At 35.7% G+C, this 12445-nt stretch overlaps 1 protein-coding gene across 1 annotated transcript; it reads right to left on the bottom strand.

Annotated features, from left to right (window-relative positions):
* Positions 1–10895: 10895 nt before the first annotated feature.
* Positions 10896–11753, bottom strand: LOC129893512 (uncharacterized). Its single transcript, XM_055969064.1, has one exon. It carries the CDS (start codon positions 11751–11753, stop codon positions 10896–10898), a length of 858 nt encoding a protein of 285 aa, XP_055825039.1.
* Between the last annotated feature and the right edge of the window lie 692 nt (positions 11754–12445).

Raw genomic sequence — 12445 nt, 5'->3', positions numbered from 1 at the left:
ACTCTGGAAAAGCCAAATTAGCCTAGTAGTGTAGTCATCACGTGTATCAAGGAAATCGGTGCGAGTTTGGGGCTATTTGGCGCTTTAGTGTTTAAAATTTGGCCTAAGGTTGACTTTGGTCTACAGTCTTGGTAAACACACTCGAATTGAAATTTTATCAATACGGTTAGCCCTGAAGTATTGAGTTTGGTCTAGAATGACCTTTTATTTGTGTCTCAAGGCTTTCGATCTCATTTATAGCCTTCTTGTAGAATTACTAAGAATTATGCTTGGAGGTGGGATCCATATTTTTTCGAGACAATCTCGGATGGAAATTTATACTGTACCATTGAGTATGGAGCATCGAATTTAATGGGTAAACATAGTCCTTTTGCGCGAACACAATTCTAAACAAATCTCGACCACCCCATCTGTAGCTTGGCCTTTTCAAAACTCTATTGGTATAGCTGAGTCTAGTGACATTGCTAAAGCGTCCCTTGGTCGCTAAAGTGACCAGGGCATTGCAAAAGTAATGGTCTATAGACGGCTGTCACTTAGGTGATAACACCTTCGCTAAATCGACCTGTCACTTTAGCGACATGGGTCTCACTATAGCGAGGCCTGCCTTTCGGTGAGGCTCACGTAAGCGATATTCGCATTCTCTTTAGCAATATGAGTGGTGTTCTTAGCTACGCATGGGATTGTTTAAGGAACTCTAGAAAGCGTTGTAGTGAGGTAATTTCTTATCCAAATGGGCTTCCCAAGCTTAGGTAGGGATTGAATGGTGAAATTATTTATTGGGTTGTTTTCTCTCATTTTGAACATAAATTTGTACCCTATTTTGGTGGAAAAACTCAATAATGCGTTCAGAACCTTTTCACAGAGTCATTTTTAAGATTTTCATTGCAGGTCCTATAATTCCTTTTTTCACCCAATTTTGGGTCCATCTCTGGAAAATGCAATTTTAGTGTAAATATATTTGTATTGATGAGGTGATAAATATTTTGATAGCGTGGAGTCATTTATAATTATTTTTGGAGTGAAATGCTACAAGAAAGTGGACTTGGAGGGTGCGGGTTCAGCTTCAAGGTACACTACAATCTCCTTTCTTTTGATTGAGCTTCACGAGGTATTATTTAGCATATATTACTGATGGTTTGGAATGTATGTGATGGGTTAGGCTAGATTCCTAGAATTTTGGTTGTTTGTCCCAGTGTCATCTTTAGGCTAGGTTGGCTTTATGAGATTTCCAGTCTAGTTGGTGGGATTGTTGATGATACCTTAATTCTTCCTTGATTAGCCTATTTGAGGTGACTTGTTTGATGTTTATGATGGTTGGAAAATTTGTGCCTTAGACTTGAGATGTGGTTTAATCCTTAGTTATTGTATCCTTTATTGGAGGGAGTTTATGAGACTTAGTGTTCTTTATTATTGTAGCACACTTATGTTGGATCCCTGGTGTAGTGGTTTTCACCCAGTTTGGCATGTAAATTACTGTCGGATCCTTCTAGATTTAAAGCTTGAATTCCCTATGCTTTTTCGTTGTCGTTTGGCGGGACTAGATGTTGTTGTATTTCTAGTTGGACCTGTAGGTTTTTATTGACTAGATGAGCACTATTTCTTTATGTTCCTTCTCCTTGTTACCTAGTTAGGGTTGAGTTCCCTTTTGGGCCTTGTTCTTGAGTTAGAGGAGTAGATTTGAGCCATAGGCCTTGGTTAAAGGTTGGTTGCATGTGTTAGTTCTATTTTTATGCTCTATAGGGTAAGGATCATCTGGAGTCATATATAGCACATGATAATGATAATGATTGGACGGAACCTACCTTGGCAAGTAGCTTCTCCCCTTCTCAATATGGGTATCAACGGATTTTATGTTATGGCTCACATGGTCTTACTATCAGTTACGATTATCTCCCACATATGTATGCTCCTATGATGGTGATATTTTGATGCATTGACCAATGATTATGATCTTGTAAGGTTTTCATCGTTTTACTCATGTTTTAAGATATTGGTGTTCTATCTTATGATTTATATTGATTATGTCCTATGTTCATTGTTCATGCACACCTCCCACATAAATTTTCCTACATTGTATCATAATGTAGTGTCCGACGATCATTCTCATCCTCCTTGCGATCGTGCTTGTGCTAGTTATTACCTTACTATTGGTGAGACCTCATGTTTCGAGCACATGCCATTTTACTTCATTTTGTCATTTGACCACTTCATCACTCTTATGTTATTTCTGGTGAGCTAGGAGCTTGTCTTATGTCCCCATCGATTTAGTAGAGGTATGTTAGATATTCATGGAGTCTATGTTGTTATTTTTGATCTTTTGAGACATATGTTCCTTTTATCAACACTATGCTTTCAAATCATGATCTAAATTTACTTGATTTATCCTCCTTCTCCTCTAGGGTCATACCTATGATATCAACAATAATTTTGATCCCCTCAATAAACTCTTGTGGATCTTCATCCACCTTTTAACCATGGGTTTCTAGAGGATTCCTTAGAGTGAAAGTCTCATACCCTTGTTGTTTTCATACCAAAATTTGGGTTTAGAGGAGATACCACCTCTTAGTTAGCTTGTGAAGACATGGATTGGGTAAGAATATTGAAAGAAGGCCCTAAATTTGGCATAAGAGACTTGCTCATCTAAAGGTCAATTAGAGCTTGTGCTGCTTGACTCTTCTTATTTTGATTCACGTCCCTTCTTAATGGAGCTCTTCTTGGAAGAGCTATTCTGAAAAAATGCAATCCAAATGGTTACAATTTGTTTATAAAGGTTGGATACAACCATAATAAGCCATCAATGTTATGAAAACGCTCATCAGAAGATACTACTAGGCAAGCACATTTAGGCTAAGGGTACAATCAACTACCATTTGTTTGAATATCCATAAAAAGCAAAAGTAACAACTATATCACTTTGGAAGATGAGTCTTTCCTTTGATCAATTTGAACTGCAAGAACTTTTTTTAGAGGTTAGGTCCATTGAAGAAGAAGAATAAAAAGCATAAGAGAAGCTATCCGAGATTGATAAGGCTTGCTTAACCTAGAACCTAGAAGGATTTTTATAGTTTGATTCCTTCTTGAATGAATCGACATAAGAAACTTATTTTTTCATATATGGAAGATAAATGAAGTGTAAGCTCTTCATATCATATTCATTCTTAGGTGAGAACGATGCCTAATCTTAAATAAAGGTTGATGAAAAGTTGGAAGATATTGACCAATGTTTCCATATATAAGTCGATAACAATGATCCTTAATAAGATGAAGATGTTGGATATGAAGACCATAATAGTTGTGATGATCCAAGTTAGACTATAGACCTGATACGACGAATAGGATCCTGAGAGACCCTAAACAAAACTCTTAACATAAGCATGAATTAACAACATAGAATTAATGTAAACAAAGAGTGGGAGATAAGTCTTAAAAGAAATATTAGCATAGAAAAATCCATATAAAAGAATATGAGAATAACATTCGAAAAGAGTAAATGAATCATACTAGTCTGACATAGCTTCTAATGACATAAATAGGGCATAGGACAAGCTCTAGCTTACCAATAATCTAAAAGAAATATTATCTGGATGGAAGTATAACATGAACATCCTTGAAACATAAGGACTCACCAAATTGTGAAGCTAAGTGGAGTCTGTACTAAGCACGGGCGTGAGTGAGAGCGTTATGACCTATATTATAAAAGAATATAGGCAAAAAAGTATACGGTCAGTGCTATAGAATATACTGATTATGGAGAATGTGCAATGCATGAAATAAAACATGATGATGAAATGACTAATCTAAAATGTGATATTATTCTTGAAAATGTCTTTAGAAACATAAACATGTCAATGCAAATCTCAAAAGGAAACATGGTCAAACATAGCATAGTCAGAGAATCATATGTTATTTTAAGATATACCGTCAACCGACATAAACTATGTGAGCTATAAATTGGAGCCCAACATCTTACCCATATAAAAAAAGGTTGTCCTACTTACCTGGTAAGGATAATAAGCATGAGCTATATGTGGATCCTCTAGCTTAAGCTGATTTTTCCGATTCGGATATCCTACAGGAAAAAAATGGTTATGGAACTAGGATATTACTTCTAGAGACCCGACCTCTACTAAAAGGAGAGCCTCCATCCCAAAGTCCTCTTGGTGCTAAGTGAACTCTTAACTGAATATAATTCATAACATATCATAAGCTTTGAAAATGGTAAGATCCTAGTAATACCAAATTCATAATATCATACTTGAATTATTAGAATAACTCCTTCAGCATATAATGATTTAATTACATAGTTTTAAGAGACACTTATCTGAGCCATGTAGATCATGATAAGCTTTACATAGAAAATAACACTTAATACAAAGTTGATATATCATGAAAAAACTTCGTGAGGAGATTGCTTCCCTTTTGAAGCAAACCTTAGTTTCATAAAATTCATGTTGATATTTCATCTAAAGCATCCTTAAAATCATAGTTCACAAATTCAAGATGTATGCATAATTCTTCAAACATAATTCATAATTATAAAAAGGCATAATGCATGGGTTCATGTAGAATCAAAATTATGTAATTAAGATCAAATAATACATAATAATTTATTCAAATTAAATACAAGCATAATTGATTGAACCCAATGGAAGATCATCAAAATTGTGGGTTTAGGAAGAAATCATAATAGGAATTTGAAAACACATTGCAACTCCATGGATGGAGAAGTTTAAATGGATTAATTTCCCACATACCTTTATTAATCAAAACCTTAAGAGATCTTTTAATTGATACTTGAGTTTGAAACCCTAGGTTGACTTTTAGAAGATGACTCGAGAGAATATTTTGAGAGCCTTAGATAATTTTAGGTGAATGAGAGGGAATAAGGGAAATTTGGAGGGTTTGTGCATTTATTGTTCGTGGAAAAAAACCCAAAATGACTTAGATTTAGTACAAAAAGAATGGGAAAAGACTAGAATTGCCTCAGAAAAATAACAAACTACAAGTTTTACGGACTCCTTCTACAGTCCGTAGACCTCTATACGGATCGTATAGGAATTCATGGAAGTCACAGGAAAAAACCCACATTTTAAAGCTCCTTCTACGATCACCCTGTATGGTTCGAACAAACTTCTATGGTATGTAGACCTCCCTCATCTTTTTCCAGTCGTAAATCACACTTTCTGATCTTTTTTTATACAACTTGGATACGACTCGTAGAACCTTACACCATTCTTATAACTTCTCAAATAACATTATTGATTAAATATTCCTAAGTGTTGTGTCATGTTCTATGGACCCTCCTAAAATCCATAGAACCCACCATGACCTGTAGAACATGTCTGTCCTAATGGACCTTTTTTTTTTAAAGTTAACTGTGCCCTTTGGGATTTTTATTATTTGTAAAAATAAAGGGAGTACAGTAGTGTATTGTTAAAAACAAAGGTAATTACCTACTCTCTACTTTCCCAATTGAAGCCCTAATTGCTCCATGTCTTCTTCTCTCTTCCTCGTCATATCTGTTGTTCTTGTGAAGATGATGAAGAGGCCAATGTTTCTCTCATGGTTTCCTTCTGATTCACACTTGATCTAGCTTTTTTTACTGGATTCTTTTTTCTGTGCGTGTGTCGCCTAGAATTTTTCTTTGTCTTCTTTCTTTTTCTGCTTTTGTGTTCTTCTCCCCTTACTATTGAAAATGATGATGAGACCCGTTGATTTGCTGGTTTCTTTCTGATTCTCATCTGTCCTGTGTTGTAATTTTGCTAGTTGTGAACATGCTTGTTGTGACCTGTGGATTTCGAAGTAGGAACGAAATGTGTATCCCTTTGATTGAGTACCATTGATACTAATACCACAAAGTAGACCCACACTGTCTCCATTTGTTCTCCACCATTTTTGTTCTTTTTGTGATTATATTGCCTTTTAGTATTTGTTTTGTTGTTATTGATGTGTTTTGTTGCCCTTTCCTGTATTGTTTGGCCCTTTTATGTGTAGAACTGCAAAATGAACAATCTGTTAGTGAAACCCCCAATGTCATTCTCCTCATCCTTGTTTATTTCTTTTTCCAGTGTCCCTAATCCTTTTTTTCTCCCTTTTACCATTTCTTAATTCTTAGATAAGGTATTTGACTCTTATTACTATTTAGGATTCTTCTCATCTGCACATCCAACTCTCCGAACAAGTAAGACTGCAGGGGACCTTCATCTAATGCATAATTTGCTAAAGCATCTGCCAATTTATTTGCTTCCCTTAGGGTATGTTTGAAACTGACCTCCAAATCTCTCTTATATTCCTCCACCTCTTCTACCCAACCTGCAATATTCCATGATGGTTTCCATTCTCCATTCATAATTTTTTGAATAGTTTGAGAATCTGTCTGAAAAATGATTTTGTTCATTCCTTGTTGTTTACAGTACTTTATGGCTTCCAAAAGAGCCACCGTTTCTGCTTCTACATTAGTGGCATAACCAATTTCCTCAGCCTTAGCATATATTAGATTTGCTTCTGCATCTCTCACACAAAAACCATATGCACTCCGCCCTGGGTTACCTCTTGAGGCACCATCTGTGTTGCAAGCATACCAACCAGATGGAGGTAGTTTCCATCTAACTGTTGTTACCTTCACTCTTGCCTTGTCTCCCTCTAGCATTTGGACCAGATTTTTCCAATCAGCAGGAACAGTTCTAATTGAGGGATTTCTGTGTAGTACTAATCTTTGAATTGAGGATAAGACTAAATAAATAACTGAGCTATTGGTCTTCCTATGCCCATGCTTGATACCATTTTTTCTTTTCCACAGTTCCCACATTATAATTGATGGCACTGCAGCATATATCTGCTTCAATCTATTGTTACTGGTGCCTCCCACCAGTTCACAATTAATTGTTGCAGTTGCACACCCTTCATGTTTATTCCTGCATCCTTGCAGAAAAAGGACCAAGTCCTTTTAGATGTATCTGATGTTAGGAATAAATGGTGTATAGTCTCCTCTCTAGGATTTATACAACACCAACACTTAGACACCAAGTTAAAGTTCATCTTTTTTAAAACATCATCTGTAGGAATTTTGTATTTCCAGCACCTCCATAGAAAGAAAGAAATTTTAAAAGGCAAACCCTTTATCCACATGTACCTGTAGATGTCCAGTTTTGTTCCTCTTAGTCTAATAAACTCCCAGGTTGATTTAATTGTAAATTCTCCACTTGTGTCAAGAATCCACCATGGTCTATCAGAGTCTCTTTCTTCCTTGGGTGTGTTTATATTTTCTATTATATGATCAACAATATCTTCAGTAAGTACTTCCATCAGTTTTTCTCTATTCCACCTCCCTTGTACTATCATTTCTTTAACATTTTGAATTCTTGCATCATAAGTATTCCTTGAATTTACATAGTATAATGCTCCCAATCCAGTCCAATTGTCAAACCAGAAGTGTGAATCCCCTTTCCTAACTTGCCACCAAATTTGATGTTCTATTAACTCCCTGGCTTCTAGCATTCTTTTCCAAGTCTGTGACCCCTGTTTCCATTGTACCACTATGGCATGATCTTTCCTACAATATTTGTTGATCATAAAATCACTCCACAAGGATGATTTTGTCCTTAGGTTCCACCAGAGCTTACAGAAAAGTGCTAATGCCATATCATGTAACAATCTAACCCCTAGGCCTCCTTCTATAGTAGGAACACACATCTTATTCCAAGCCACCCAGTGTCTACTCTTGCCCCCAATATTGTTACTCCAAAAAAACTGAGCAAACATTTTATGGATTTGTTTGATGGTTCCAATAGGGGGGTTAACAGCTGATAAAATGTGAATTAGCATGCTTTGAAGTACATGTTTAATAAGGATTGCCCTTCCTCCAAAATATAACATTTTACCCTTCCATCCTTGTAATCTGTTCATGATTTTAATAGTCAAAGTATTAAAAAATTCCTTCTTTCTCCTACAATGATAGATAGGGCAGCCCAAATACATGAAAGGAAATTTTTTTCTATGAATGCCAGTTACAATCTCAATTGTTATACTGATATCTCCTGAGACTTTATTATGCAAATACACAGCACTTTTGTCCTTATTAATCTTTTGACCAGAGGTTTGCTCATATTTTCTTAAAATCCTCATTATTTTTTGTAAAGATGCCACATCTGCTGAAGTAAAGATGATCATATCATCAACATATGCAAGATGGTTTATTTTTGGACTCCATTTGGGCATGCCAAAACCTTTAAACTGCTTATCTTGCTGAAGTGTATTTAAGCTTCTTGTTAAAACCTCAGCTGCCAGTATGAATAAAGTAGTGGAAAGAGGGTCCCCTTGCTTTACTCCTCTAGTAGATTGGAAGAATCCTTGTTGTTACCCATTAACCAACACAGAGTACCAGTTATTGCTAACAATCCTATAGACCATGTCTATACTCTTCTCTCAAAAACCCATCTGTCTTAGTACCTTAGTTAAGAACAACCACGATACCCTGTCATAGGTTTTTTCCATATACAGTTTTAGTATAACATTAGCATCTTTTGTCCTTAGACTTATATCAGAGACAATTTCTTGAGTCAATAGTATGTTCTCCACAATACTTCTAGTTTTGACAAAACCAGCTTGATTGACTGATATAATATTTGATATTTTGTAAAAAAATCTGTCATGTAACAATCTAGAAAATATTTTGTTCACAAAATTGCTCAAGCTAATTGGTCTCATATCGGAGAAGGTGTTAACCAACTCTTTCTTTGGTATTAAGACTAAATTGGTATGAGTGACAAACCTGGGAAGTTCTACACCACAGAAGAAAGCCTTCAGCATATTGGTAATATCCTGGCCAATGATTTCCCAGCAAGCTTGGTAGAACATCCCAGTAAAACCATCAGGTCCTCCTGCACTTTCAGTATTCAGTTGGAAGACCACTGCCTTCACTTCTTCTTCAGTTGGTTCTGCTTTGAAACTCAAGTTGTCTTCCTCGAAGATCATTCTAGGTACGTGCTTTAGTATTTCATAGTCTTTTGGACCTTCTTCTTTTGTAAATTGGGCAGTGTAATATTTGATGGCTTCTTCAATAATACCATCTTCGTCTTCTATCCAATTCCTATCTTCTCCTTGGATTCTTTTTATCTGCATTCTTTTTCTTCTCCCCTGTACATGAGCATGAAAAAATTTTGTATTTATATCCCCATCCTTAAACCATTGCATCCCAGCTTTTTGTTTCCAGAATTCTTTTTCTATATGTAGATACTTGTTTAAATCTGCCTGGACTTTATGCAACTCATGTCTGTTAGTAGGGGTTGGAAATTTTTGAAATTGATTCTCCTTTACTTTAATAATCTCTTCAAGAGTTTCAATTTCATGAAATATGTTTCCAAAGGTTGTTTCACTCCATTGTGCCAGAGATGCTTTTACTTTTTTCAATTTATGATGAAAAAGTATGAAAGGGTTTGCCATAAACTCTGCTATCCAATTTTGTCTAATTATCTCCATAAATCCTTGCTGTTTTACCCATAAGTTCAAAAATTTAAAAGGTTTTTTTTATGCTTCTATTATCTCCTGTGTAAGAGATTAACATAGGAGCATGATCTGAACCACTCCTGATCATATGTTTGATATCAATACTAGGGTATTTTATTTGTAATAGTTGATTACCCAAACATCTATCCAATCTCTTGAAAATACAGTCCTCACCATTTTGCCCATTCCACCAAGTAAATTTGCTACCACTATATCCCAAGTCTGATATTCCACAGTTTTGAATGCAGCCTCTGAAGTCCATAATTTCCTTGATGGTTACTGGGAGGCCTCCAAATTTCTCTCCTTCTGAGGTGATTGCATTAAAGTCACCCCCAATCATCCATGGAATATTAACTGAGGTAGATAAATCCTCCATTGATTCCCACAGCTCCATTCTTTCATTTTGAGTACACTTTGCATACACTAGTGATACTAGCATCTCCTCTTGACTTCCTCTAATTCTTAATTTAATAGTTAAATGCTGCTGATGGTCCATTATTACATAGAAGTCAAATATATCTTCCACAAAAGCCCAAATCTTACCGGATATATTAGCCATTGCATGTTCTATACCCAGTCTTCTTCTATATTCCTCTATCTTGTCTGAGTCTTGAAAAGGTTCCATTAACCCTATAAATCTAAAATGATATTTTTGATTTATTTTTATCAACCTTGTAAAAGCTTCTTTGGTATTGACTGATCTAATATTCCATATCAGAGCATTCATCATGATTTATTCAGTTTATTAATCTGACGTCTAGTATGGACTCCACCCCCGGGTGGGATACTTGTTTCTCTTGATATCTTTCTTTTTTCTTTTCCTCCTCCTTTTTGAAGATATTTTGGTGAGATATCTCCTGCTCTAATAGCTACTTCAAAATTGTGCTCCAAGGTATGTACATCTAAATCCTTGCTACCCCTTTCCATATTCAGTTTTAATGTTGTTGATATGTCATATTCGTGTTGCACCATATTAAGATCTTGATTTTACCTTACCTGTTCTGTTCTTTCTTCATTTGTTTCCTCATTTTCCCTGTTTGTTTCATTATTTCCTTGCTGCTGATCTTCAATCTGTCTCCCCGCCTCCCACCAGTTGTTGTTTCCCTTTGAATTCAAGTCTTTGTTATGATTATTATTATCCTTTCCCTGCCCTATTTGATTTAGATCTGGGGTCTGAAATTTCACCATGTTAACTTGTGCATCAGAAACTATATGTTCCCCTCTGCTTGTGGTTGTTGTCTTGCTACTGGACGCACTGTATTGATTTTTTCTCACGCTCTTTTGTTTATCCTCTTGCTCTTGAAGATTTGAAGTTGCAATTTTTGATTCAATTTCTCTATTTGGAGTCAGTCTGTGCATTTCCTCAGGTAAGATAATCTCCATTCTTGTTCTTATATGACTATTATGGTCTCTTCTCCAGATATAATGTTGTCTTCTTGTGGTTGTTCTGCAGTCTTTGTGTTATTGTCTATGTCCTTTGTTATACTTTTATTAGTATAAAAGCTCTTCTCAATCCATGTTCTAGTATCTTCTTGTGGCATTTGTTCTTTATTTGTATTATCATGATTTTCTGAGGTCTCTTCCGGTATTGCAAATGTATTGGTATTTTTCATGATTCCTTCCTTGTTTTTTTGTACTGGACTCACTTCCCCAATAATAATTCCTGATTTATCCTTTTTGTATTTTCTTCTCCTTTGCGTCCATTCTTGCTTTCCAGTATTGTACCATCCCCTTTTTCCTTGGCTGACTTCTTTATTTTGTGTTTCTATGGTTGTATCTTCTATGTTTTCTTTTTGGAGATCTTCTCTAGAATGTTTTGCTAATTCAGGATTAAGAATTCTACATTCCTTTTCCTCATGACCTTGAAGTCTGCAGTGTTTGCAATATTTTGGTAAGTAATCATAATTTATCCTTACCCATTTCGATTTTATTATTCCTGATTCATCCTCTTCAGCAATGTTAATCCTTTTTGGTAATGTTGCTAATAAATCGACTTCAACTTTGATTCTTGCACAACTTGGCCTTGTCTTGTTTGCTGTTGCCAGATATACCATTAGCGGTTTTCCAACTGCAGTTGCTATTGAAAAGACAGCCTCTTTAACAAAGAAATTTGGAGGAAGTTCCGGAAAGCTAATCCATGCTACAGCACTTGAGGTTTCTTCCTTTGGGTTGAACCATGGATTCCATATGAAAGACCTCATTTGGCAATATCTGTCATGTACTTTTAGATAGTAGACAGGTGTAGACATTATTTTCACATAGTCTTCTAGAAAATTTAGCCGAATCAGAATATGTCTTTCATCAAGCAGTCCTATGATTGGTACTCCTTTAATTCTACACTGCATTGGAATTATCCTCCTTAGTTCTTTAATATCAGTATTGTCATATGAGAACTTACCTACTATTGCATATTGTAGTTTCTCCTTTTCTATCATTTGTTGTATCTCGTTGGATTTCCAAGCAATATATGGTTCCCCGTTGATGTAAGAAACTTGTTTTGATGGTATTTTGACCGAATGTGTATCCAGATTTGTGGGTTTGAAAAGATTGGCATATGTTTGATTTTGAGTATTACCTTTAGAGTTATCACTGTGTAGTATTGCAGGATGTGTGGTTAGTGTATTGTTTGTATTTTGAGTTACCGAAGGAGGCCATCCCCCGATTGTTTCGGCCATTCCGGCCAGTGGTTACTGTTTGGAATTGCTTCAAAGGAGAGAGAAAAGATATGTGACAGCTAGGGTTTGATCCAAGCCTTTTAATTTTTTCTACGACTTAGTCTATGGTCCGTATGACCTTATGTAGACCGTACAATCATTCGTAGACTTTAACTTAACATTTACCTTTTTCTCAAACCCATCTACGATAACCCTTTATGGACCGTATAAGTTTGTACAATTCATACATGGCCTCGTTAAAACTTGCACCAGTACTTTTCTATAAC

Source organism: Solanum dulcamara, chromosome 1 (genome assembly GCF_947179165.1).
Source record: "Solanum dulcamara chromosome 1, daSolDulc1.2, whole genome shotgun sequence".
NCBI lineage: Eukaryota > Viridiplantae > Streptophyta > Magnoliopsida > Solanales > Solanaceae > Solanum > Solanum dulcamara.
The sequence above is the reverse complement of the archived record's forward strand: the minus strand, read 5'-3'. Positions and strand labels throughout refer to the sequence as shown.

Excerpts from the sequence above, each read along its gene's own strand:
- LOC129893512 (XM_055969064.1), bottom strand. The coding sequence starts at position 11,753 with ATGTCTACACCTGTCTACTATCTAAAAGTACATGACAGATATTGCCAA.